The 27,844-nt window shown below is 43.4% G+C and overlaps 2 protein-coding genes and 1 pseudogene across 2 annotated transcripts; all 3 read left to right on the forward strand.

Annotated features, from left to right (window-relative positions):
- The first annotated feature begins 3,725 nt into the window (after nucleotides 1-3,725).
- LOC125629751 (olfactory receptor 8U9-like) lies at nucleotides 3,726-4,664 on the forward strand. Its single transcript, XM_075128990.1, has one exon. It carries the CDS (start codon nucleotides 3,726-3,728, stop codon nucleotides 4,662-4,664), a length of 939 nt encoding a protein of 312 aa, XP_074985091.1.
- An 11,330-nt stretch (nucleotides 4,665-15,994) lies between these two features.
- On the forward strand, nucleotides 15,995-16,930 carry LOC125629745 (olfactory receptor-like protein OLF1; annotated as a pseudogene).
- A 6,615-nt stretch (nucleotides 16,931-23,545) lies between these two features.
- Nucleotides 23,546-24,484, forward strand: LOC125629756 (olfactory receptor 5W2-like). Its single transcript, XM_048835151.2, has one exon. The coding sequence runs from the start codon at nucleotides 23,546-23,548 to the stop codon at nucleotides 24,482-24,484; it is 939 nt and encodes a 312-aa protein (XP_048691108.2).
- The last annotated feature ends 3,360 nt before the right edge of the window (nucleotides 24,485-27,844 follow it).

Here is a 27,844-nt window from a genome sequence, read left to right on the forward strand (position 1 = left end):
CCAGCTCCAAGATGGAGTTTTGGAGTCACATGGGCAAGTCACATGTTCATGCATGACTCAATTCCTTACAAGATGATGCCACATTCCCAGGAAAGCTCACATGTGGATAGGCGTCTCTCAAAGATCATTGTTAGCTTAAGTGTTTCTTATTTGGGCACTCACAGAGAATAGTCCATTGTCAAGAAGCTAACCAACTGCTTCACTGCGGCTACTTAAAATCAAAGAAGTACATAGCCAATGTTCATAACTTTGAATACAAAATGATACATGCATGCAAATAGGATGAATATATCCAGTAGATCATAACCTTTCAAGAGATATGTTACAGGGCACATCTAGCATAAACTATATTCCAGTGGTGTCATGTTTACATTCATAAGCATATTTCTATAAATCATTATGGGGTACATAGTCACACTCTTTTTCATGGACTATAAATTATAGAAAATAAATAAAATTAATAGAAGAATCAAGAGGGAGCTGGCATGCTCGAAGATATTTTGTAGCAGCATCTGCAGAGATGCTGCAGAGATCTTGAATCTTAACCACCAATTTGGGGAATATCCTCCTTTTTGCATCCTGCCCTGACATTGGCATTTTCAATGAGGACTGTCCCACGGACCTCCGGGTCACAGGAGGCACAGAAGCGAGGAGTAGGATTATGAGTATGACTCCTAGAGGATGTAGGGGCATAATGTTTCCTGTGCACAGAGCTAGAGCAACAGAGTTGGGAGTTTCTGAATACAGAAATTGCTGGCTGTTGGTTGTTTCTACTGGTGTTCAGAGAAGGAGGACTTTGCGTCCATTCTTTGTAACCCCTCCCCCATGGATTATACAAAAGAATATAGCTGACTTGGATCATCAATTTTTCCTCCTAATACAATCAACCCTGCAATGCCTCACAGGTCGGCACCATTTAGGAGAAGGGGGCACCAACTTGCCCCAGAGCACAGATAATACCAACCAAGCCTGCACACCCATGGGTGATAATTTCTGCTCCCATAGTGAAGAAGGGAAGAGTCATCACTGGGCCTGACATGGATCTCCTTGGGGGGAGGTAATGGCGAAAATGGCCTTGCACATCTGCAACCACGGATCAGTGCATGGGCCCATCCCTAACCTGACTTCACCGTTTCCTGTCAATCAAACACTTCTGTCAGTCAGCACCATGCCTTTGGTGTTACTGGGATATTTACTAGGTTGGTGGCTGTGACATACCAGGGTCCAACCCAGACTAAGCAGCAGCTGTGTCACACCTGACTGCAACCTTGCAATGCCTTGATGAAGTGGCTTCCACCTGGCCACTCACAAACAACCTTCTAGCATGCAAATCACACCCTGAACATGTGTGTGTAACTGCAGCCTGGCCAGGAATAGTTGGGTTCCACTCAGGCTCTCACCACCCTTGTTTATACTGCAGGGTGACCCCAACACATGTCCCAGTCTTTCATTTCCCTCCAGAAATTTACGTCCTGTGACGCCCAGTTTTCTCCTGGACAAAATAAGCTACATTGTCCATTATTTCTTTAATAGCACTAGCATGCATGCCACTTCTATTTAAACACACTGGGTTAGATAAAACAATAAAACAAAGTTTATTGACTACAAAGATAGATTTTCAGTGAGTGGAAATAAGGAGGCATAGAAGTCAGAGATGGTTAAAAGAAAAATTAAGCTGGAATGCAACTTGTGCCTAAGTTAACAAACGATCGGGGGAGGGATAGCTCAGTGGTTTGAGCATTGGCCTGCTAAACCGAGGGTTGTGAGTTCAATCCTTGAGGGGGCCATTTAGGGATCTGGGGTAAAAATTGGGGATTCATCCTGCTTTGAGCAGGGGGTTGGACTAGATGACCTCCTGAGGTCCCTTCCAACCCTGATATTCTATGATTCTATGATGTAAAATTCAAAGCAAAAGTTTCCTCACCACATGCTTTCAGCAGTCTTACTGAGCAAACCTTGTATCTCAGGACCCTTCCCCCAGTCCAATCGCTGCTTCCTTTTCCCCTTCAGAAGCAGTGAATCAATGGAGAGAGAGAGAGAGAGAGAGCGAGATTGGTGCCTTTGGATGTCTACCCCTTCTTTTTATAGTCCTATCCCTCCTTTGAGAAACATTTCCACCTGGTTACTAGAAGACAAAATGTCTTTGCAGAAGGATGTTTCCTGCTGCTTTTTCCTCATCTTTTTGGGCTTTCTTTGTTTCCCTTCCTGCTTGATGACTCTTATTACTGGTAAGATACAAAATTAACCAGCACACACATTTCTTTGTTTAAGACAGAACAGTTTGCCAGCCTCCGTTTGGAACATGTATTAATAACATGATACAGTGTAATCTTATAACTTCACACACATTATAAAACAATGTATCTAACTTTCTGGTCCTTTTTATTCCAAATTTGTTGCTAAGGCTGATTGAAAATTTTTTCTTGAGAATTTTTTTTTGATGGGAAATTGGATTTTACATTTAACTATTTTTTTCCAAGAAATTATCTTTCCCCTGGAAAATAGAAGCTTTCCATCAAAATACCAAATATCCCTCCTCCCTAAGCCATGGCTGTGGGATGTTCCAGGGCAGTTCAGCAAGAGGAGAGACCATCTAGCATCATGGGGAATGTAGTCCAACCTGGGAGCCTTACCCGTTGAAGAGTAGTAGGTTCTGTAGTAAGGTAAAAGATTTTGGTCTAAAAAAAAAAAAAAATTTGTGAATCAGGTCTTCAGAGTACCTAGCTTGCTCTGAAAGCAGCAGGATGAAATATGCCCCTAACCTCCTACTCTGTAACTCTGGTAGAAATTGCATCATTTAATAGCACTGTAAGAAAGAGTAGGTCAAATTAATCCCCAGGGCACCAATTACACTGAGGGTGGCTTTGGTTCACTGAAAGCATTAATTAGGTGTTGTGTCTCTCTGAGCTCAGGTATTCCCAGGGGCTTCAGGAATCATGTCCCATCATCACACATCTCAGTATAAAACTTCCCGATTGCTCCAAATTGGCAGTTTCTGTGGATGAGGAAACACCAACACATCTCTCTCTCTCTTTTCTCAGCAGGTGCGTGCTATTGTCCGGAATTACTGACACACCCACACAGAGACACCATAGGGATCTTCAGGTATTGAACTCCAGCCCTCCAGCACCAAAAGCCTCAGTCCCAACTCCGACCCCTTCAGCTAAAGGAGTAACCTCCTGGGTTGGAAAAAAATAGGTAATTACCTAGTCACTGAAGCCAGGGCTTCCCATGATGTCTCTGGGTTTCAAACAGGCTCCAGTAAATGCCAAAAACCTTAATTAGCACAGTGAGCAACTTTACCCCAAACAGACATGACAAGTCACAGAGCTCCTCTTGCCCAAAGAGGGTGGAAAGATTGACACTCCTTTACTCTCACCCCTTCTTTAGCTAAGGAATAATCCCTTCAGAACGATTCTCTCACAGCAGAGTCACAAGTCAGAGTTTTCTGTTCGGATTAGTGAACAGGAGTGTTTGTGTGGGGGGGCATGATTAACATGCGTCTCATTGTATTTGCACAGCATCTGCATTTTATCAGACACCTGGAATGACCAGCTGTCAACATCTGGCTCTGTGGACTAAGCCCTTCCTTGAGCAGGTACTGATGTCCATTGAGAAACTGATCTCCATTTATCTTCACTTACTTCATTACAGAGAAGGGACAGGTTTTCCACACCATCCATATGCCCACATCTCTGTAGCAGCCTAATCTCTGTTCAGAGGTGATGGAAGAGGGAAATCACTCGGAGGTGACTGAGTTCATTCTCTCAGGACTGACAGATCGTCCGGAGCTGCAGGTTCCCCTGTTTATAGTGTTCCTACTGATTTATGGTATCACCCTGGTGGGGAATGGGGGGATGATCTTGTTAATCACAATTGATCCCCGACTACACACCCCCATGTACTTTTTCCTCAGGAATTTGTCTGTTTGTGACCTCTGCATTTCCTCAATAATTTCCCCTAAGATGCTGCGGAATTTCTTAGCTGAGACAAAAACCATTTCTTACACTGCCTGCACTGTGGAAATGCATCTCTCTATCATTTTTGCAGATGTTGAGTGCCTCTTGCTGGCTGTGATGGCATATGACCGTTATGTGGCCATCTGTAACCCACTGCTCTATACGGTCACCATGTCCCGGCAGCTTTGTAAACAGCTGGTGGCTGGGGTGTACGCTGTGGGGGTGGTGGATTCAATGATATATATGTGTTGTACATTTTGGCTGTCATTCTGCAATTCCAACATCATCAATCATTTCTTCTGTGACGTCCTCCCACTGTTGGCGCTCTCCTGTTCTGACACCCGCATCAATGAGATTGTGGTGTTTGCTTTCATGAGCTGCATTACAGTGAGCAGCTTTGTGACTGTCCTCCTCTCCTATGTCTATATCATCTCCACCATCCTGCAAATCTGCTCTGCCGAGGGCAGGCACAAAGCCTTCTCCACCTGCTCTTTCCACTTGACCTCTGTGGTCTTGTTTTTTGGCACCCTCTTCTTCATGTATTTACCTCCCACCTCCAGCTATTCCATGGACAGAGACAAAGTGACCTCAGTGTTTTACACACTGGTGATCCCCATGTTGAACCCCCTCATCTACAGCCTGAGGAACACGGAGGTGAAGGACGCCCTGAGGAAAGCAATGAATAAACTCCTAACCAATTCCTGAATCTGTTTAACTCTGTATTGGTTTAATGGTGGAGAGTGGAAACAGGTAAATTCAATTCACAGCCAATTACAAAGTAATTTTGTAGAGTCCGTGGGAGTATTTTTCATTATTATTTCATTATTAAAATTAATTTGTTTGTATTCCAACAAGGTCTGCAGGCCCCAACTGAGATCAGTTGAGAAAACCTCAGGAAGACTCACAGGTCTAGAAAGAGAGAATAATTTTATAAGCTTGTGGCTAGGAGCATCCACCGAGAGGGAGACTTTCAACTTCACATCTCAGGACGTTGGGTAATAGTTGCAAAGGCGTTTCTGTGACCCAAACCATCACACAGTGTTCAGGAATAAAATTGCAAAACATTGTGTGTGTGTGTGTGTGGAGGGGGGGTTGAGGGGGCAGGAGGACGACAGCACAAGAACAAAGGGAGTTCAATTGCACAAAGGTTGGTTTAGGTTGGACATTAGGAAAAACACCCCTACAGTGAGGGTGGCTAAGCACTGGGATAACTTACCCAGTAAGGTTATGTAATCTCCAGCAATGGAGATTTTTAAGAGCAGGTTAGACAAACACCTGTCAGGGATTGTCTAGTTAATATTCAGTTGTGCTGTGAGTTCAGGGGACTGGACTAGATGACTTCTCGAAGTCCCTTCTAGTCCTATGATTTTATGATCTCACAAGGAGCCCTGCACTGGAGGGAGCGTTGACTCCAGCCTGAGCACTGGGCAGGGCAAAAAACATGCACCTGCCTCCACTTGACATTCAGCTCCAATGTACCGCTCACCACATGCACACACATAGTGCCCACTGCACTCCAAACACACACCCACAAAGTACCCAGTACACACAACACACAGAGTCCCCAATGCACACCAAATGCACACAAGCACACAGAAGGCGCACTACACACACACAGAAGGCACACTACACACACACACACACACACGGCCCACTGCACACCAAACATACACACACAGGGACAGAGTGTCCACTACGCACACAGCCTGACACTGAGCTCGATCACAATGCAGAAGAATCTCTACTGGGAATTTGGGACAGCTGCAATATTTCCAACTTGCCTGAATGAAAAGAACCGAAGGGAATCCTGGTGCCCTGGCAGGGAGATAGGACTAGATTTCCCAACTGGTCCTTTCCATGGACAGCTTTTTTGAGGCCTGGTTTATGCTGAAAAATAAGATCAACACAGCTCTATCACACAGGGTGGGGAAACTTTTCACACCCTGTGCAAGGCAGTGAGCTTTTACTGACCCTCAGTGTAATTCTTCCATTGACCTAGCTACTGCCTCTCGGAGAAGTGGATTAACTATATTGAAGGAAAAACCCTTCCATCAACGTGGAAAGCATCTACACTGTGGTGCTGTTGCAAATCACAGCTGAGTCAATGTAATGGCTTTAGTATAGACATTCTCTGAATCGATGGGGCAGTTTTCCCCCTTCCTATTAAAGCGATTTTTCTCTACTTTTCCGTCATTCTTCTCCCTCCCTTGTAAAGCTATTTCCTTCTTTCGATAGGTAAATATGTTCAGAAATTTTTACTCTCAGCTTAATTCCTTCCTTCCCCTCCCATGAATGTTATTTCAATTAGAGGCTGAAATGCTCTGAAACTGACTTGCTTGCCTATCACTTCATTGTACCTCTTAGTTTTTCCTCCCTTCACTTACAATGATTTGAGGATGAAAGCAGTACCTGCTCAGATCCCGAAAATCAGAACCGTAAAATCAGAGTCAAATATTTCCCTTTTTGCTCACCACACCAATGTTGCCCTTAATACATATGGAGCTGCTTTCTTGGATGACAGAGGTTAAATTTGGCTTTGATGACTTTGAGATTTGCTCCCTGGAGCATCTTTGCTCCCAGGACAACAGGTGTGCACAGCACATGCAATTAATGTTGTTGCCATATCCTTCCTTGTGGAAATGGAACACAGACAGTCAGAGCATCAGCTGGCCTGGATCGCTGTCTCTCCCACAAGGTCATTTTAACTTGATACAAAACTGAGGTGATTGTATGCCACTTTATTTGTTGGTCACCTCTTCAAATGTCTCTTTAAGTAATTTCTCAGGGTTGGGATATAAAGGTGTCTAGAAATGAGTGAATTTCTTCTGGATTAATAATTTATTGTCAAAAACAATACTGTTTGGATAGAACTGAAACTATTCACAAATGTGTTACAAATACACCAAATAACTTTGTACCAAAACAATGTTTGTGTACGGAGGAGGGTTTTAATGCTGGTCACAACCCAGCCACTGTAGGAAGTGGTGGTGGTCCTTCTCTTTGTAATTTTTAGCCCAATAGTTGGGGTGTACACATGTGAGGTGGGAGATCCGGGTTCAATTCCCCCTTCTGTTCATGGCTGGGCAAAGCTCTGTGTGACATTGTACTGCATATGCTTTATGAAAATATGCTTCTGAATAAGACATAACAAATATACTTTATGCTAAGTGCCCCTGTAACATATCATTATAAATCTTATAATCTAGTGTTTCAGAGGAACAGCCGTGTTAGTCTGTATTCGCAAAAAGAAAAGGAGTACTTGTGGCACCTTAGAGACTAACCAATTTATTTGAGCATGAGCTTTCGTGAGCTACAGCTCACTTCATCAGATGCATACCGTGGAAACTGCAGCAGACTTTATATACACACAGAGAATATGAAACAATACCTCCTCCCACCCCACTGTCCTGCTGGTAATAGCTTATCTAAAGTGATCAACAGGTGGGCCATTTCCAGCACAAATCCAGGTTTTCTCACCCTCCACCCCCCCACACAAATTCACTCTCCTGCTGGTGCTAGCCCATCCAAAGTGACAACTCTTTACATAATCAAGTCGGGCTATTTCCTGCATAGATCCAGGTTTTCTCACATCCCCCCCACCCCCATACACACACAAACTCACTCTCCTGCTGGTAATAGCTCATCTAAACTGACCACTCTCCAAGTTTAAATCCAAGTTAAACCAGAACATCTGGGGGGGGGGGGTAGGAAAAAACAAGAGGAAACAGGCTACCTTGCATAATGACTTAGCCACTCCCAGTCTCTATTTAAGCCTAAATTAATAGTATCCAATTTGCAAATGAATTCCAATTCAGCAGTTTCTCGCTGGAGTCTGGATTTGAAGTTTTTTTGTTTTAAGATAGCGACCTTCATGTCTGTGATTGTGTGACCAGAGAGATTGACGTGTTCTCCGACTGGTTTATAAATGTTATAATTCTTGACATCTGATTTGTGTCCATTTATTCTTTTACGTAGAGACTGTCCAGTTTGACCAATGTACATGGCAGAGGGGCATTGCTGGCACATGATGGCATATATCACATTGGTGGATGTGCAGGTGAACGAGCCTCTGATAGTGTGGCTGATGTTATTAGGCCCTGTGATGGTGTCCCCTGAATAGATATGTGGGCACAATTGGCAACGGGCTTTGTTGCAAGGATAAGTTCCTGGGTTAGTGGTTCTGTTGTGTGGTATGTGGTTGTTGGTGAGTATTTGCTTCAGGTTGCGGGGCTGTCTGTAGGCAAGGACTGGCCTGTCTCCCAAGACTTGTGAGAGTGTTGGGTCATCCTTTAGGATAGGTTGTAGATCCTTAATAATGCGTTGGAGGGGTTTTAGTTGGGGGCTGAAGGTGACCGCTAGTGGCGTTCTGTTATTTTCTTTGTTAGGCCTGTCCTGTAGTAGGTAACTTCTGGGAACTCTTCTGGCTCTATCAATCTGTTTCTTTACTTCTGCAGGTGGGTATTGTAGTTGTAAGAAAGCTTGACAGAGATCTTGTAGGTGTTTGTCTCTGTCTGAGGGGTTGGAGCAAATGCGGTTGTATCGCAGAGCTTGGCTGTAGACGATGGATCGTGTGGTGTGGTTGTTTATATGGATTATTTTTATGTCTGGAGTTAGGAGAATAAGATATAAATTTGTATTACTGATTTAGACATATTAAGTGGAAGCCTTTAAAGGTCCTTCAGAATCAATTAACTTTAAATGGGTCTGTTTACCTGCAAGCCTTCCTGTGTACGTGTGGGAAAAACCAGGAAGAATGGAGATTGGGGTCTTACAGTGACATGTGACCATGTCCCCAGATACTGAGCTCCATCTTGAAGCTGGTACTTTTCCTGAGGGTGGTGGAATTCCAAACAAAGGTTTCCCACCTTTTGGAAGTGCTATGTAAAGTGGGGAAGCAAATGAGTGTCTTCATCTGGCTTAAGAGACAGCCTCCCCACCCCACAGAGACACACACAAGCACCTGGAAACATAAGTACTGTAACCACAGGGGTGGGTGAGAACCAGCTGGACCTAGATCAGAAAAGGCCTCTGACCTGAGAAGGATTTTACATCAAGTAATAACTGGGGTGAGAAGTTAAAATTTGTAACTGATTTCTGAGTGTATTAAGCTTAGCCTTGCACATTTTCCTTTGTGATTTACTTTGTTCTATCTGTTATGACTTAAAATCACTTAAATCCTACTTTTTATACTTAATAAAATCACTTTTGTTTATTTATAAACACAGTGTGAGTAATTGTTACCTTGGGGGGCAAACAGCTGTGCATATCTTTCTTGAAGTGATATAGGGGGCAAACATGTATCATTTTACCCTGTATAAGCTTTACGCAGAGTAAAATGGATTTATTTGTGGTTTAGATCCCTTTGGGAGCTGGGTGTCTGCGTGCTGTAGATAGGTATCCTGTTGAATTGCTTTCAGTCTAGATTGGTATATATCTGCAGCTTTGTGGGTGTGGCATGCTTGGAGATACTTTGTTGCAGAATCTCCAGATATGCCGTAGAGATCTTCAGTGTTAACCACCAGTGACCATCAAATGAAGGGGAAAACAGACACCTCAGATTTGCATTATATTCAGATGCCTCTCAAAGCTGAGACTCTGGCCCTCTGTGTTCCATTTCCACAAGGAAAGACACAGCAACAATATGAATAGCATATGCTGTGCACACCTACTGTCCTGGGAGCTAAGATGCTCCAGCGAGAAAATCTCAAAGTCATCCCAGGAAGCAGATCCAGAGGTATTAAGGGTAACTTTTGTGTGGCTCGCAAACAGGGAAAGATTCAACTCTTGATCTGATATTTCTGATTTTCGGGTTCTGAGCAGGTACTGCTTCCGACCTCAACTCATTGTAAGTGAAGGGAGGAAAAACTAAGGGGTACAATGAAGTGATAGGCAAGCAAGTCAGTTTCAGAGCATTTCAGCCTCTAATTGAAATAACATTCATGGGAGGGGAAGGAAGCAATTAAGCTGAGAGTAAAAATTTCAGGACATATTTACCTATCAAAGAAGGAAAGACCTTTACAAGGGAGGTAGAAGAATGACAGAAAAGGAGAGAAAAATAGCTTTAATAGGAAGGGGGAAAACCCCCCAGTCAATTCAGGGAATGTCTGTACTAAAGCCATTACATTGACTCATCTGTGATTTGCAACAGCACCACAGTGTAGATGCTTTCCATGTTGATGGAAGGGTTTTTCCTTCAATGTGATTAATCCACTTCTCTGAGAGGCAGTAGCTTGGTCAATGGAAGAATTACACTGAGGGCCATACAAGCTAACTGCCTCACACGGGAGGTGAAAAGTTTCCCTGCCCTGTGTGATGGAGCTCTGTTGATCTAATTTTTAAGCATAAACCAGGCCTCAGAGAAGCTGCCAATCAAAAAGAACAGTTGGGAAATCTAGCTACAACCTACCTGAGCAAGTTATTCCACTGCTTAGCCACCCTCAATGTTGGGATGTTTTTCCCAATGTCCAACCTAAACCACCCTTGTTGCAATTGAAGTCCATCGGTTCTTGTCTTATTCTTCCCCTACTCCCACATTGTTTTGCAATTTTATTCTTAAACACTGTGTGACAGGCTGTGTCTCACAAACCTCTTTGGGACTGCCACCTGATGTGACTAGACTACCTCTGAGCCTGTTTTCCCTTCCAACTTAGGACTTCAGTACCTTACCTTGTATGAGCCAGGCACGATTGCCTGCTGCAAATAAAGATCCAAGTCTGAACCATGTCCCGAACAAGCTGCAGGCTCAAGTGAAAACAGCTTAAGAAGTACTCCTGTCTCCAGGACTCAGATGACCAGCTCCGAATGGGGTCCAAACCCCAATAAATTGGTTTAAACCTCTATTACATTTATACTAGGTATACTCATAAATTGATCGCCCTCTGTAAAACTGATAGAGAGATATGCACAGCTGTTTGACCCCCATTATTAATACATACTGTGGGTTACTTAATTAGTAAAAAGTGATTTTATTAAATACAGAAGTAGGATTTAAGTGGTTCCAGGTAATAACAGACAGAACAAAGTGAATTACCAAACAAAATAAAATAAAACATGTAAGTCTAAGCCCAATACAGTAAAAACTAAATGGAGGTAAATCTCACCCTCAGAGATGTTCCATTAAGCCTCTTTTACTGACTAGACTTCCTCCTAGTCTGGGTCCTGCAATCACTCACACCCCTGTAGTTATTCTCCTTTGTTCCAGTTTCTTTCAGGCATCTCTGTGGGGTGGACAGGCTATATTTTGTGCAAACTGAAGACAAAATGGAGGGGTTTCCCCATGGGCTTATATATTTTATGGTTTGTGGTTGGAAACTCCTTTTCCTCTCGGATGCAGAATCCAGCTCCAAGATGGAGTTTTGGAGTCACATGGGCAAGTCACATGTCCATGCATGACTCAGTTCCTTAGAAGAGGACAACCACATTCCCAGGAAAGTTCACATGTGGATTGACATCTCTCAAAGATCATTGTTAGCTTAAGTGTTTCTTGAATGTGCACTTACAGAGAATAGTCTTTCTCAAGTAGCTGACCAACTGCTTCACTGAGATTACTTAAAATCAAGAAAGTACGTAGCCAATATTCATAACTTTGAATACAAACATGACACATGAATGCAAAGAGGATGAATATATCCAGTAGAGCATAGCCTTTGCAGAGATATGTAACATGGCACATCTGGCATAAAACATATTCCAGTTACGTCATATTTACACTCATAAGCATATTTCTATGAAGTGTTATGGGGTGCAACGTCACACTCTGTTTCATGGACTATAACTTACAGGAAGTATATAAAACTAAAAAAAGGTTCGTGAGGGAGCTGGCCTGCTCGGAGATATTTTGTGGAAGCATCTACAAAGATACTGCAGAGATCTTGAGTGTTAACCACCAGTTTCGGGAATATCCTCTTTCTTGGAGCCTGCCCTGACCTTGGCATTTTAGTGAGGAGTGCCCCATGCACCTCCACATCACAGGAGGCACAGAAGCCAGGAGGAGGAGTTGTAAGTTCCTAGAGGAAGTAGGGGCATTGTGTTTTCTGGGTGCAAACCTGGAGTGACAGACTTGGGAGTTTCTGAATTCAGAGATTGCTGGCTGTTGGTTGTTTCTACTGGTGTTCACAGAAGGAGGACTTTGTGTCCATTCTTTGTAACCCCTTCCCCACGGATTATACAAAAGAATATAGCTGACTTGGATCATCAATTTTGCTCCTAAAACAATCAACCCTGCAACGCCTCACAGGTGGGCACCACTTAGGAGAAGGGGGCACCAACATGCCCTGGAGCACTGATAATACCAGCCAAGCCTTGACACCGATGGGGGATAATTTCTGCTCCCATAGTGAAGAAGGGAAGAGTCATCACTGGGCCTGCCAGGGATCTCCTTGGAGGTAGGGGATGACCACAATTTCCTTGTGAATCTGCAGCCATGGATCAGTGCATGGTCCCATCCCTGTGGTAACCTCACCCTTTCATGTCAATCGAATACTACTGTCAGTCATCACTACACCTTTGGTGTTACTGGGATATTTTCTAGGCTGGTGGCTTTGACATACCAGGGTCCAACCCAGACTAAGCAGCAGCTGTGTCACACCTGCCTGCAGCCTTGCAATGCCTTCCTGAAGTGGCTTCCACCTGGGCCACTCACAAACAACCATCTAGCAGGCAAATCACACCCTGAGTGTGTGTGTGTAACTGCAGCCTGGAGAGGAATAGTTGGGTTACACTCAGGCTGTCACCACCCTTGATTATACTGCAGGGTGACCCCAACACACTCCCCAGTCTTTGATTTCCCTCCCGAAATGTATGTCATGTGCTGTTTAAATCTCTCCTGAAGAATACAAGTTACATTGTCCATTATTTCTTTATCAGCACTAATATGCATGGAACTCTCAGACATTTCTATTTAAACACACTGGATTAGATAAAAAAAATAAAACAAAGTTTATTGAATAAAAAGTTTTTCAGTGAGTGCAAATGAGAAGGCATAGAAGTCAGACATGGTTACAAGAAAAATAAAGCTAGAATGCAACTTCTGCCTAAGTTAATAAATTATGTGAAATTCAAAAGGAAAGTTTCCTCACCACATGCTCTCAGCAGTCTTACTTACCAAATGTCTTAGGTTAGGACCCCTCCCTCAGTCCAATGGCTGCTTCCTTTCTCCCTTCAGATGCAGTGAATAAATGGGCAGAGAGAGAGGGGGCGGGGGGAGGGTGGGAGGAGGAGAGCGAGAGAGCGAGAGAGCGAAAGCGGTGCCTTGTGATATCTGCCCCTTCTTTTTATCGTTTTACCCCCCTTTGAGAAACATTTCCACCTATTTCCTGGAAGAGAAAAAGTCTATGTACAAGTATGTTCCCTTCTGCTTTTTCCTCACCTTTTTGGGCTACCTTTGTTTCCCTTGCTGCTTAATGACTCTGGTTACAGTTTAGATACAATATTAAGCAGAGCACACATTTCTTTGTTTAAGAGAGACCAGTTTGCCAGCCTCAGTTTGGAACATGTATGAATAACATGATGCAGTGTAATCTTATATCTTCACATACATTGTCCACTATTTCTTTAATAACACTAACATGCGTGCAACTTAATTTCTCAGACACTTCTATTTAAACACACTGGATTAGATAAAATAAAAAAAAACTTTATTGACTACAAATGTAGATTTTAAGTGAGTGCAAATAAGGAGGCATAGAAGTCAGACATGGTTTCAAGAAAAATAAAGCTAGAATGCAACTTGTGCCTAAATTAACAAATGATGTGAAATTCAAAGCAAAACTTTCCTCACGACAAGTTTCAGCACTCTTACTGACCAAACATCTGAGGTCAGCAGCCTTCCCCAAGTCCAATGGCTGGTTCATTTCTCCCATCAGATCCAGTGAATCAATGGGCAGAGAGAGAGAGAGAGAGAGAGAGAGAGAGAGAGAGAGTACAGTGACTTGGGATGTCTGCCCCTTCTTTTTATAGTCATATTCCACCTTTGAGAAACATTTCTACCTGGTCACCAGAAGACAAAATGTCTATGTAGAAGGATGTTCCTTGCTGCTTTTTCCTCAGCTGTTTGTATACAAAATTAAGTAGAACACAAGTTTCTTTGTTTAAGACAGAGCAGTTTGCCAGCCTCCGTTTGGAACATGTATTAATAACATGATACTGTGTAATGTTATAACTTCACATACATTGTCAAAAATGTATTAATATTTACAATGACAGCATTACTATTCTTCGTTGACTCATAGATTTATTTAACATCTTAAAGCTGAGCTCTGTGTGCAGATAATATGCTTACAAGTGGGATAGTTTTGAGAACTGCAGAAATCTGGAGTATGCTGTGGCCTCCCCCTGAGCTCCTCTGGTCATCATGTGGTCTCCATCAAGCAAAATGAATGAACCCACCTTTCCTACTTTGGGGAGTAACCTAGCAAGGGAAGGACATAGGATACCGTGATGATTAGCATCCTATAAATAGCTTGATAATCTGGAGTACTCTTACACATCTTACATGTTTTACATTCCAGCTACTGGGGCCAGGACAAGGAAGTTACTCTGGAACCAGGAATAACTGAGAAGATATCACCTACACCTGCAAACAGTTAGTACGTTTCACCTGTATCTAACCTTCTGTTCCGTTGATTCCAAATTTGTTGCTAAGCCTGTTTGAAATTTTTTCTTGAAAAGTTTTTTTGGTGGGAAATTGGATTTTCAATTTAACTATTTTTTCCAAGAAATTATCTTTTCCCTGGAAATTATCAGCTTTCCCTCAAAATACCAAACTCCCGTCCTCCCTAAACCATGGCTGTGGGACTCTGATGATGTTCCAGGGCAGTTCAGCAAGAGGAGAGACCATCATGCATCATGGGGAATGTAGTCCAGCCTGGGAGCCTGGCCCATGGAAGAGATTGGTGGTGTGTGGTATCTAAGGCACCCCCATGGTATTTCCGAGCTCAAATGTTAAGTTATAGCAGAACGATTTTGGTCTCCAGAAAAAAAAAAAAAACCTTTGTGGATCAGCTCTACAGAGTACTCGGCTTGCACTGAAAACAGCAGGATGAAATATAACCCTAACCTCATACTCTGTAACTCTGGTAGAAATTGCATCATTTAAGAACACAGTAAGAAAGAGGAGGTCGAATTAATCCCCAGGGCACAAATTACACTGAGGGTGGCTTTGGTTCACTGAATGCATTAATTAGCTCTTATGGCTTTCTGAGCTCAGTTATTCCCAGTTGCTTCAGGAATCATGTCCCACAGATCACAAATGAGAGTATAAATCTTCCTGAATGCTCCAAACTGGCAGTTTCTGTCGATGGGGAAACACCAAAACATCTCTCTTTCTCTTCTCAGCAGGTACTTGCTATTGTCCTGAATTACAGTCAAACACGCCCACATGCAGACAGCATGGTGATCAGCAGGTATTAAATTCAAGACCTCCAGCACTAAAAGCCTCAGTCCCAACTCCTACCCCTTCCGCTAAAGGAGCGACATTCTCTGTTGGAAAAAAGTAAGCAATTACATAGTCACTGAAGCCAGGGCTTTCCATTATGTCTCTGGGTTTTCATACAGGCTCAAGTAAATGCCAAAAAGCTTAATGAGCACAGTAACTAAACTTTATCCCAAACTAACATGCCAAGCCATAGAGCTCTGCTAGCCCAAAGAGGGTAGAAAGATTGAGACTCCTTGACTCTGATCCCTTCTTCCACTAACAAATAATCTCTTCAGACTGAGAAGATTTTCACACTGATTCTCTCACAACAGAGTCACAAGTCACTGTTTTCTGTTCGCATTAGTGAACAGGAGTGTTTGCATGAGGGGCATAACCTGCGTGTCATTGTATTTGCACAGTATCTGCATTTTATCGAACACCTGGAATGACAGGTGTGAACATCTGGCTCGGTGGACTAAGCCCTTTCAGGAGCCCGTACTGATGTCCATTGAGAAACTGATCTCCGTTTATCTTCACTTACTCCATTACAGAGAAGAAGCAGGTTTTCCACACCATTCGCCTGCCCACATCTCTGTAGCAGCCTAAACTCTGTTAAGAGGAGATGGAAGAAGGAAATCACTCGGAGGTGACTGAGTTCATTCTCTCAGGATTGACAGATCGTCCGGAGATGCAGGTTCCCCTGTTTGGGGTGTTCCTACTGGTTTATGGTATCACCCTTCTGGGCAATGTGGGAATGATCATGTTAATCATGATTGACCCCTGACTCCACACCCCCATGTACTTTTTCCTCAGGAATTTGTCTGTCTGTGACCTCTGCCTTTCCTCGACAATTTCCCCTAAGATGCTGCGGAATTTCTTAGCCGAGAGGAAAAGCATTTCTTACACTTCCTGCACTGTGCAAATGTCTCTCTCTATCGCTTTTGCACATATTGAGGGCTTATTGCTGACTGTGATGGCGTATGACCGTTATGTGGCCATCTGTAATCCACTGCTCTATATGGTCACTATGTCCCGGCAGCTTTGTAAACAGCTGGTGGCTGTAGTGTACGCTGTGGGGGTTTTGGATTCAGTGATATACACGTGTTGTACATTTTGGCTGTCATTCTGCAGTTCCAACACCATCAATCATTTCTTCTGTGAGATCCCCCCGCTGCTGGCACTATCCTGTTCTGACACCCGCATCAATGAGATTATGATATTTGCTTTCACGTTGTGCATTGCAGTGAGCATCTTTGTGACCATCCTCCTCTCCTATGTCTATATCATCTCCACTGTCTTTAAGATCCTCTCTGCCGAGGGCCGGTGCAAAGTCTTCTCCACCTGCTCTTCCACTTGACTGCGGTGGTCCTGTATTTTGGTACTGTCTTCTTTAAGTATTTATGTCCCACCTCCAGCTATTCCATGGACACAGAAAGTGGCCTCAGTGTTTTACACGCTGGTGATCCCCATGTTGAACCCCCTCATCTACAGCCTGAGGAACACGGAGGTGAAGGACGCCCTGAGGAGAGCAATGAATAAATTCCTAACCAATTATTGAATCTGTTTAACTCTGTACTGGTTTAGTGACGGGGAGTGGAAACAAGTGAATTCAATTTACAATTGTAATGTAATTTTGCAGAGCCATATTGTTATTATTATTAATTGGTTTGTATTCCAACGGGGCCTGCAGGCCCCAACTAAAAACAGGACTTTATTTGCCTATTACCCCATCAAAATTCCAGGAGGCACCTGTTTCAGATGTGTGAATATTTGCATTGTGCTTCAAAAGCATTGAGGTATTTGTATTGGGGAAGAAGAGGGAGGCGTCTAATCTATCTCCTTCTGCTTTGTAGTGGCTTTGGTTTTGTTTTGCAGTTGCAAGTATGAAGTGTGTGGTTTCCATGGCTGAATGAAAGGGAGTTTTGCACCCCCTCCTGATATTCTGCAGCCCTTTATTTCCTCTGTGGGGTTGTTGTAGAGATTGTCGCCTGGTTTGTATCCATGCATGTGGAGGAGAAAGGTGATTTCCATCAAAATGGCCTTTATTTTAAGTTAAGGGAGCAACAAAACAAATAAGTACAAGGGTAACATATCCGAAAGAAGAAAATGAGTACTTGTGGCACCTTAGAGACTAACCAATTTATTTGAGTACTTGTGGCACCTTAGTCTCTAAGGTGCCACAAGTACTCCTTTTCTTTTTGCGAATACAGACTAACACGGCTGCTACTTTGAAACATATCCGAAAGAGAACATGGTGGTGTACGTCCACTGTGAGAATCTGCACTGAGCTGAATACAAAATAATATGGAAAGGGTGAGTTTTCTCGAGCACATAAATTAAACAGAAAGAAAAAGTCATATCAGACACTAAATGTTTATACCACATCAGCTGGTTAGCTATGAGGTCTTACTCTTAGTTCTGCGGGTAAATCCTATGGACTCTGAAGAATAGGGATTCTGGGAATTGTACAGCTCAGGTTACAGAGAGTAAGAAATGGAAAGAGCTGGGCCAATAGCAGATTTTTTAGTTCATGGGGCATAACAAAAAATGGAAAAACAAATTCATTTCAACCTGAACCAAATCTAAAAATTCCTTAAATATTTGGCAAATTGAAAACATTGACAGAAATGTCCTGTGGGGGTCGAAGGAACTATTTATATGACCAGAAATGGAACATTTCCTTTCCTTCCTGGATACTTTTTGATGTAAATGCAAAGACATTGTAGGGCCACACTGACAAAAGGGATGGGAATGGAAGAGACGGTAATGGTGCTGCTTCCCTTGTAGACTTTAAATGAGTGATTAGATCACTCCTGTGGGAAGTGGGAGATCCCGGTCAATCCCCCCTTTGTCTGATGGGGAGAAGCAATTTGAAAGTGGGTCTCTGAAGTGGGCATTTTGTGTATTTATGTTTGGTGAGCAGTGGACACTATGTGTTTGTGTATGTGTTTGGTGTGCATTGGGCACAATGTGTGTGCATGTGGTGAGGGGCACAGTGGAGCTGAATATCAAGTGGAGGCAGGTGTGTGTCCCTTGGCCTGCCAGTGCTCAGGCTAATGTCTGCCCTCCTCCCAGTGCAGGGCTCTTCGTGAGATCATAGAATAATAGGACTGGAAGAGACCTTGAGAGGTCTTCCTGGGAAAGTTATTCCAGTACTTAGCCACCCTCACTGCTGGGTTTCCTTTCCTATTGTCCACCCTAAACTGCACTTTCTGCAATTGAAGTCCATCGGTTCTTTTCCTATCCTTCCCATCCTCCCCCATTGTTTTGCAATTTAATTCCTAAACTCTGTGTGATGGGTTGGGTCACAGAAAACCCTTTGTGACTGCCTCTGGGTGTGCCTAGACTACCCGTGAGCCTGTTTTCCTTGCCAGCTTGGTACTTAAGTACCTTATCTTGTTTGAGACACACACACTTTCCTGCTGCAAACACAGAGCCAAGTCTGAACCACATCCCCCACTAGCCACAGGCTTAACTGAAAACAACTTAAGAAGTGTTCCTGTCTCTAACACTGAGATGCCCAGCTCCCATGCCACATTCCCAGGAAAGCTCAGTTGTGGATTGGCGTCTTTCAAAGTTCATTGTTAGCTTAAGTGTTTCTTGAATGGGCACTTACAGAGAATAGACTTTTCTCAAGAAGCTGACCAACTGCTTCACTGAGGCTACTTAAAATCAAATAAGTACATAGCCAATATTCGTAACTTCTAATACAAAATTGATACATGCAAGGAAATAGGATGAAGATATCCAATAGATGATAGCCTTTGCAGAGCTATGTTACATGGCCTATCTAGCATAAACCACATTCCAGTTATGTCATATTTACACTCATAAGCATATTTCTGTAAAGGATTATGGGGTGCAATGTCACACTCTGTTTCACGGACTATAACTTATGGGAAATAAAGAAAACTAACAAAAGAATTGGGAGGGTGCTGGCCTGTTTGGAGATATTTTGTAGCAGCATCTGCAGAGATGCTGCAGAGATCTTGAGTGTTAACCACCAGTTTGGGGAATATCCTCCTTTTTGTAGCCTGCCCTGATGTTGGCATTTTCAATGAGGACTGTCCCAGGCACCTCCGGGTCACAGGAGGCAGAGAAGCCAGGAGGAGGAGTTATGAGTTACTAGAGGAAGTAGGGGCATAGTGTTTCCTGGGCACAGACCTGGAGTGACAGACTTGGGAGTTTCTAAATACAGAGATTGTTGGCTGTTGGTTGTTTCTAGTGGTGTTCAGGGAAGCAGGACGTTGTGTACATTCTTTGTAACCCATCGCCCACGGATTATACCAAAGAATATAGTTGACTTGTATCATCAATCTTTCCACCAAATACAATCAACCCTGTAATGTCTCACAGGTTGGCACCACTTAGGAGAAGGGGGCACCAACATGCCCTGGAGCCCTGATAATACCAGCCAAGCCTTGAGACCCGTGGGGGATAATTTCTGCTCCCATATTGAAGAAGGGAAGAGTCATCACTGGGCCTACCAGGGATCTCCTTGGGGGTAGGTCATGACCACAATGGCTTTATGCATCTGCAGCCATGGATCAGTGCATGGGCCCACCCCTGTGGTGACTTCACCCTTTCATGTCAGTCGAACACTCCTGTCAGTCAGCACCACACCTTTGGTGTTACTGGGATATTTTCTAGGTTGGTGGCTGTGACATACCCGGGTCCAACTCAGACTAATTCGCAGCTGTGTCACACCCTCCTACAACCTTGCAAACCCTTCATAAAGTGGTTTCCACCTGGCCACTCACAAAAAACTGTCTCGCATGCAAATCACACCCTGAGCATGTGTGTGTAACTGCAGCCTGCACAGGAATAATTGGGTGACACTCAGGCTCTCACCACCCTTGGTTATACTGCAGGGTGACCCCAACACACTCCCCAGTCTTCGATTTCCCTCCCGAAATGTATGTCCTGTGCTGCCCAGTCCTCTCCTGGACAATACAAGCTACATTGTCCATTATTTCTTTAATAACACTAACTTATGTGGAACTTAGTTTCTCAGACACTTCTATTTATAAACACTGGATTAGATAAAATAAAAAAAAATATCGATGACAAAGATAGATTTTAAGTGATTGCAAATGAGGAGGCATAGAAATCAGACATAGTTTCAAGAAAAATAAAGCTAGAATGCAACTTGTGCCTAAATTAACAAATGATGTGAAATTCAAAGCAAAACTTTCCTCACCACATGCTTTCAGCAGTCTTACTGAGCAAACATCTGAGGTCAGGACCCTTCCCCCAGTCCAATGGCTGCTTCCTTTATCCCATCAGATCCAATGAATCAATGGGCAGAGAGAGAGAGAGAGAGAGAGAGAGAGATTGGTGCCTTGCGATGTCTTCCCCCTCTTTTTATAGTCCTATCCTCACTTTGAGAAACATTTCCACATGGTTAAGACAAGACAAAATGTCTTTGTAGAAGGATGTTCCCTGCTACTTTTTCCTTACCTTTCTTGGGCTTCCTTTGTCTCCCTTCCTCCTTGATGACTCTGATTTCTGTTTAGATACAAAATTAATCAGAGCACACATTTCTTTGTCCAAGAGGGACCAGTTTGCCAGCCTCAGTTTGGAACATGTATGAATAACATCATACAGTGTCATCTTATAACTTCACATACATTATAAAAAGTATTATTAATATTTGCGATGAGCATATGGCTATTTCTAGTTGACTCGCAGAATTATTTAGCATCTTAGAGCTGAGCTCTGTGTTCAGATAATATGCATACAAGTGAGATAGTTTTGTGACATTTTTATGAACTGCACAAGTCCATAGCATGCTGTGGCCTCCCCCTGAACTCCTCTGGTCATCATATGGTCTCCATCAAGCAAAATGAGTGAACCTATGTTTCCTACTTTGGGGAGTAACCGAGCAAGGGAAGGACATAGTATAGCATGCCAATCACCATGGTATCAATAGCTAGATAATCTGGAGTACTGTTACATGTCTTACAGGTTTTACATTCCACCTACTGAGGCCAGGAAAATAAGGTGATTCTGGAACCAGGAATAACTGAGATGATATCAGCTACAGCCGGAAACAATTAGTATGTTTCACCTGTGTCAAGTTTCCTTCCTCACTCTGAACTCTAGGGTACAGATGTGGGGACCTGCATGAAAACCTCCTCAGCTTACATTTACAAGCTTAGGTTAAAACTTCCCCAAGGTACAAACTATTTTACCCTTGGACTTCCACTGCCACCACCAAACTTTATCTGGGTTCCTGAGAAAACGTAGTTTGGACACATCTTTCACCCCAAAATCCTCCCAAACCTTGCACCCCACTTCCTGGGGAAGGTTTGGTAAAAATCCTCACCAATTTGCATAGGTGACCACAGACCCAAACCCTTGGATCTTTGAACAATGAAAAAGCATTCAGTTTCCTTACAAGAAGACTTTTAATAGAAGTAAAAAAGAATCACCTCTGTAAAATCAGGATGGTGAATACCTTATAGGGTAATTAGATTCAAAACATAGAGAATCCCTCTAGGCAAAACCTTAAGTTACAAAAAAGACACACAGACAGGAATATTCATTCTATTCAGCACAGCTATTTTCTCAGCCATTTAAAGGAATCATAATCTAACACATACCTAGCTAGATTACTTACTAAATTCTAAGACTCCATTCCTGTTCTGTCCCCAGCAAAAGCATCATACAAACAGACACAGACCCTTCTCCCTCCTCCCAGATTTTGAAAGTATCTTGTCTCCTCATTGGTCCCTTTGGTCAAGTGCCAGCGAGGTTACCTTTAGCTTCTTAACCCTTTACAGGTGAGAGGATTTTTCCTCTGGCCAGGAGGGATTTTAAAGGAGTTTACCCTTCCCTTTATATTTATGACAACCTGTACCTAACTTCTGGTTCTTTTATTCCCAATTTGTTGCTAAGGCTGGTTGATCATTTTTCTTGAGAAGTTTTTTTTATAGGAAATTGGATTTTCCATTTAACTATTTTTTCCAAGAAATTATCTTTTCCCTGGAAATTATAAGCTTTCCATCAAAATACCAAAAATCCCTCCTCCCAAAACCATGGCTGTGGGACTCTGATGATGTTCCAGGGCAGTTCAGCAAGAGGAGAAACCATCATGCATCATGGGGGATATAGTCTAGCCTGCGAATCTGGTCCATGGAAGAGATTGGTGGTGTGTGGTATCTGAGGAACCCCCATGGTACTTTTGAGTCAAACTATTAAGTTTTTAGCTAAAAGATTTTGGTCTCCACAAAGAAATCCCCATTGTGGATCAGCTCTACACAGTACTTCGCTTGCACTGAAAGCAGCTGGATGAAATATACCAATAATGTCATACTCTGTAACTCTGGTAGAAATTGCACCATTTAATAACACAGTAGGAAAGAGTGGGACAAATTAATCCCCAGAGCACCAATTAACTGAGGGTAGCTTTGGTTCACTGAATGCATTAATTAGGTGTTGTGTCTCTCTGAGCTCAGGTATTCCCAGTTGCTTCAGGAATCATGTCCCATCGATCACACATCTCAGTATAAAATTTCCCAAATGCTCCTAACTGGCAGTTTCTTTCGATGAGAAAACACCCATGCATCTCTCTCTCTCTCTTCTCAGCAGGTACATGCTATGGTCTGGAATTAGAGTCACACACACACATAGACACCATGGGGATCAGCAGGTATTGAATTCCAGACCTCCAGCACCAAAAGCCTCAGCCCCATCTCCGACCCCTTCAGAAAAAGGAGCGATCTGCTGGGTTGGAAAACATAGGCAATTACCTAATATCTGAAGCCAGGGCTTCCCATTATATCACTGGGTTTTCATACAGGCTCAAGTATATGCCAAAAAGCTTAATTAGCACAGTGAGGAAGTTTACCACAGAGTGTGGAAAGATTGACATTCCTTTACTCTCACCCCTTCTTTAGCTGAGGAATAATATCTTCAGACTGATTCTCTCACAGCAGAGTCACAAGTCACTGTTTTCTGTTCAGATTAGTGAACAGGAGTGTTTGTGTGGGGGGGCATGATTAACCTGCATGTCATTGTATTTGCACAGCATGTGCTTTTTATCGAACACCTGGAATGACCCTCTGCGAACATGTGGCTCTGTGGATTAAGCCCGTCCTGGAATGGGTACTGATGTCCATGAGGAAACTGATCTCCATTTCTGTAGCTGCCTGATCTCTGTTCAGAGGAGATGGAAAAGGGAAATCTCTCGGAGGTGACTGAGTTCATTCTCTCAGGACTGACAGATCGTCCGGAGCTGCAGGTCCCGCTGTTTGTGGTGTTCCAACTGATTTATGGTATCACCCTGGTGGGGAATGGGGGGATGATCTTGTTAATCACAATTGATCCCCGATTCCACACCCCCATGTACTTTTTCCTCAGTAATTTGTCTTTCTGTGACCTCTGCCTTTCCTCAATAATTTCCCCTAAAATGCTGCTGAATTTCTTTGCTGAGTGGAGAAGCATTTCTTCTACTGCCTGTACTGTGCAAATGCATCTCTCTATCATTTTTGGAGATGTTGAGTGCCTCTTGCTGGCTGTGATGGCATATGACCGTTATGTGGCCATCTGTAACCCGCTGCTCTATACGGTCACCTTGTCCCGGCAGCCTTGTAAACAGCTGGTGGCTGGGGTGTACGCTGTGGGGGTGGTGGATTCAATGATATACATGTGTTTTACATTTCGGGTGTCATTTTGCGGCTCCAACATCATCAATCATTTCTTCTGTAACGTCCTCCCACTGTTGGCGCTCTCCTGTTCTCAAAACCGCATCAATGAGATTGTGATGTTTGCTTTCATGAGCTGCATTACAGTGAGCAGCTTTGTGACTGTCCTCCTCTCCTATGTCTATATCATCTCCACCATCCTGCAGATGCGCTCTGCTGAGGGTCGGCGCAAAGCCTTCTCCACTTGCACTTTCCACTTAACGGCTGTGCTCCTGTCTTTTGGCACTCTCTTCTTCATGTACTTACATCCCACCTCCAGCTATTCCATGGACAGAGACAAAGTGACCTCAGTGTTTTACACGCTGGTGATCCCTATGTTGAACCCTCTCATCTACAGCCTGAGGAACACAGAGGTGAAGGATGCCCTGAGGAAAGCAATGAATAAACTCCTAACCATTTCTTGAATCTGTTTAACTCTGTATTGGTTTAGTGGTGGGGAGTGAAAACAGATGAATTCAATTCCCAGCCCATTACAAAGTAATTTTGCAGAGCCCGTGGGAGCATTGTTCTTTATTGTATTGTTATTATTATTAATTTTTTTGTATTCCAACAAGGTCTGCAGGCCCCAGAAGAGATCAGTGGACAAAACATGGGAAGCATCACAGGGCCAGAGAGAGAGAGAATGATTTTATAAGCTGGTGGCTAAGGGGCATCCACCCAGGGGGTGATATGTTCAACTTCACATCTCAGGACTTGGGGTTGCAGTTCCAAAGGGGTTTCTGTGACCCAACCCGTTACACAGAGTTTTAGGAATACAATTAGGAATAAAATTGCAAAAGAATATGTGTGTGTGTGGGGGGGGGGGGGTGGAGGGCGGGGGAGGATAGCACAAACACCCATGCACTTCAATTTCATCAAGGGTGGTTTAGGATGGACATTAAGAAAAATATCCCAACAGTGAGGGTGGCTATGCACTGGAATAATTTTCCTAGGAAGTTTGTGGAATCTCCACCATTAGAGATTTTTAGAGAAACACCTGTCAGGGATGGTCTAGATAATACTCAGTTCGGCTGTGAGTGCAGGGGAGTGGAATAGATGACCTCTCGAGGTCCCTTCGAGTCCAATGATTCTGTCATTGCAACAGGAAGCCCTGCACTGGGAGGAGGGGGGACGCCAGCCTGAGCACTGAGCAGGGCAAGGGACACACACCTACCAACACTTGATATTCATCTCCACTGTACCCCACAACACATGCACACACAGAGTGCCTAATGCACACCAAATGCACACACACAGAGAAGGCGCAGTACACACACACATAATGCCCACTACAGCACACACAGAGTGCCCACTACACACAACACACACAGTGCCAACTGCACAGCAAACACACACACACAGCCTGACACTGAGCTCAATCAGAATGCAGAATAATCTCTACTGGGAAGCTGGGATAGCTGGAATATTTCCAACTAGCCAGAACAAAAAGAACTGAAGGGGATTAGTCTGCAGAAGAGAAGAATGAGGGGGGATTTGATAGCTGCTTTCAACTACCTGAGAGGTGGTTCCAGAGAGGATGGTTCTAGACTATTCTCAGTGGTGGAAGAGGACAGGACAAGGAGTAATGGTTTCAAGTTGCAGTGGGGGAGGTTTAGGTTGGATATTAGGAAAAACTTTTTCACTAGGAGGGTGGTGAAACACTGGAATGCGTTGCCTAGCTGGAGGTGGTGGAATCTCCTTCCTTAGAAGTTTTTAAGGTCAGGCTTGACAAAGCCTTGGCTGGGATGATTTAGTTGGGGATCGGTCCTGCTGTTGAGCAGGGGGTTGGACTAGATGACCTCCTGAGTTCCCTTCCAACCCTGATATTCTATGATTCTATGATTCTATGATTTTATGATTCTGCTGCCCTGGCAGGGAGAGAGGACTAGATTTCCCAACTGGTCTTTTCCATCGACAGCATTTCTGAGGCCTGGTTTAGGTTTAAAAAATAGATCAATGGAGCTCTGTCGCACAGGGCGGGGAAATTTTTCACACCCTGTGCAAGGCAGTTAGCTTGTGCTGATGTTCAGTATAATTATTCCATTGACCTAGCTATTGCCTCTAGGGGACGTGGATGAACTACATGGAAGGAAAAACCCTTCCATCGATGTGGAAAACAGCTATACTATGGAGCTGCTGCACACCATAGCTGAGTCAATGTTACGGCCTTATTATAGACATTCCCTGACTCAATGGGGGGTTTCTCCTTTCCCATTAAAGCTATTTTTCTCTCCTTTTCCATCATTCTTCTCCCTCCCTTGTAAAGCTCTTTCTTTTTTTGATAGGTAAATATGTTCAGAAAAGTTGAAATTACTCCTCTCAGAATAATTCCTTCCTTCCCCTCCCATGAATGTCATTTCAATTAAAGGCTGAAATGCTCTGAAACTGACTTGTTTGCCCATGACTTGGTGGTACCTCTTTGTTTTTCCTCCCTTCACTTACAATGAGTTAAGAGGGACAGAAGCAGTACCTGCTCAGACCCCTAAAATCAGACACAGAATCGAATCTTTCCCTGTTTGCTAACCACACCGATGTTACCCTTAATACATCTGGAGCTGTTTCCTTGGCCAGAAGAGGTTAAACTTGGTTTTTATGACTTTGGGATTTGCTCCCTGGAGCATCTTTGCTCCCAGGACAACAGGTGTGCACAGCAAATGCAATTAATGTTGTTGCCATGCCTTTTCTTGTGGAAATGGAATACAGATGGGCAGAGAATCAGCTGGCCTGGATTGCTTTCTCTCCCGTGAGGTCATTTAACATGATACAAAGATGAGGTGACTGTTTTCCAGTGTATTTGTTGGTCACCTCTCCAAATCTCTCTTTAAGTAATTTCCCAGCATCGGGACATAAAGGTGTCTAGAAATGAGTGAATTTCTTCTGGTCTAATAATCTATTGTCAAAAACAATATGGTTTGGATTGACCTGAAACTATTCACAAATGTGTTACAAATACGCTGAATAGCTTTGTTCCAAAACAATGTGTGTGCGGCGGGAGGATTTAGATGCCAGTCACAACGCAGCCACTGTAGGAGGTGGTGGTGGTATTTCATTTGGAATTTTTAGCCCAATAGTTGGGGTTTTCACCTGTGAGGTGGGAGATACAGGGTCAATTCCCCCTTCTGCCCAGTGCTTGGGAAAGCTCTGTGTGACATTGGACTCCATATGCTTTATGAAAATATGCTTCTGAATATGACATAACTGGAATATGCTTTACGATAAGTGCCCCTTGTAACATATCATTATAATCTACTAAGTGTATTCATGCTGTTTGTTTACATGGATGATTTACATGTCTGGAATTAGAAGAATAAGATACTAACTTGTGCTACTGATTTAGACATATTAAATGGAAGCCTTTAAAGGTGTTTCAGAATCAATGAACTGTGAATGGCTCTGTTTAGCTGCAAGCCTTCCTGTGTACCTGTGGGAGAAACCAGGAAGAATTAAATTTGGGTCTTACAGTGACATGTGACCATGTCACCAGATACTGAGCTCCATCTTGAAGCTGGTACTTTTCCTGAGGGGGGTGGAATTCGAAGCAAAGTTTTCCCGCCTTGGGGAAGTTCTATATAAAGCGGGGAAGCAAACAGTGAGTGTCTTCAGCTAGCTTAAGAGATGGCCTCCCCACCCCACAGAGATACCTGCAGGAACCTAGAAACATTAGGACTGTAACCACAGTGGGCGAGAACAGACCGGACCCAGGTCAGAAAAGGCATCTGACCTGAAAAGGATTGTACCTGAAATAACAAGTGGGGTGAGAAGTTACCATTTGTAACTGATTTCTG

Source organism: Caretta caretta, chromosome 6 (assembly GCF_965140235.1).
Source record: "Caretta caretta isolate rCarCar2 chromosome 6, rCarCar1.hap1, whole genome shotgun sequence".
Lineage (NCBI taxonomy): Eukaryota > Metazoa > Chordata > Testudines > Cheloniidae > Caretta > Caretta caretta.

Excerpts from the sequence above, each read along its gene's own strand:
- LOC125629751 (XM_075128990.1), top strand. The coding sequence starts at position 3,726 with ATGGAAGAGGGAAATCACTCGGAGGTGACTGAGTTCATTCTCTCAGGA.
- LOC125629756 (XM_048835151.2), top strand. The coding sequence starts at position 23,546 with ATGGAAAAGGGAAATCTCTCGGAGGTGACTGAGTTCATTCTCTCAGGA.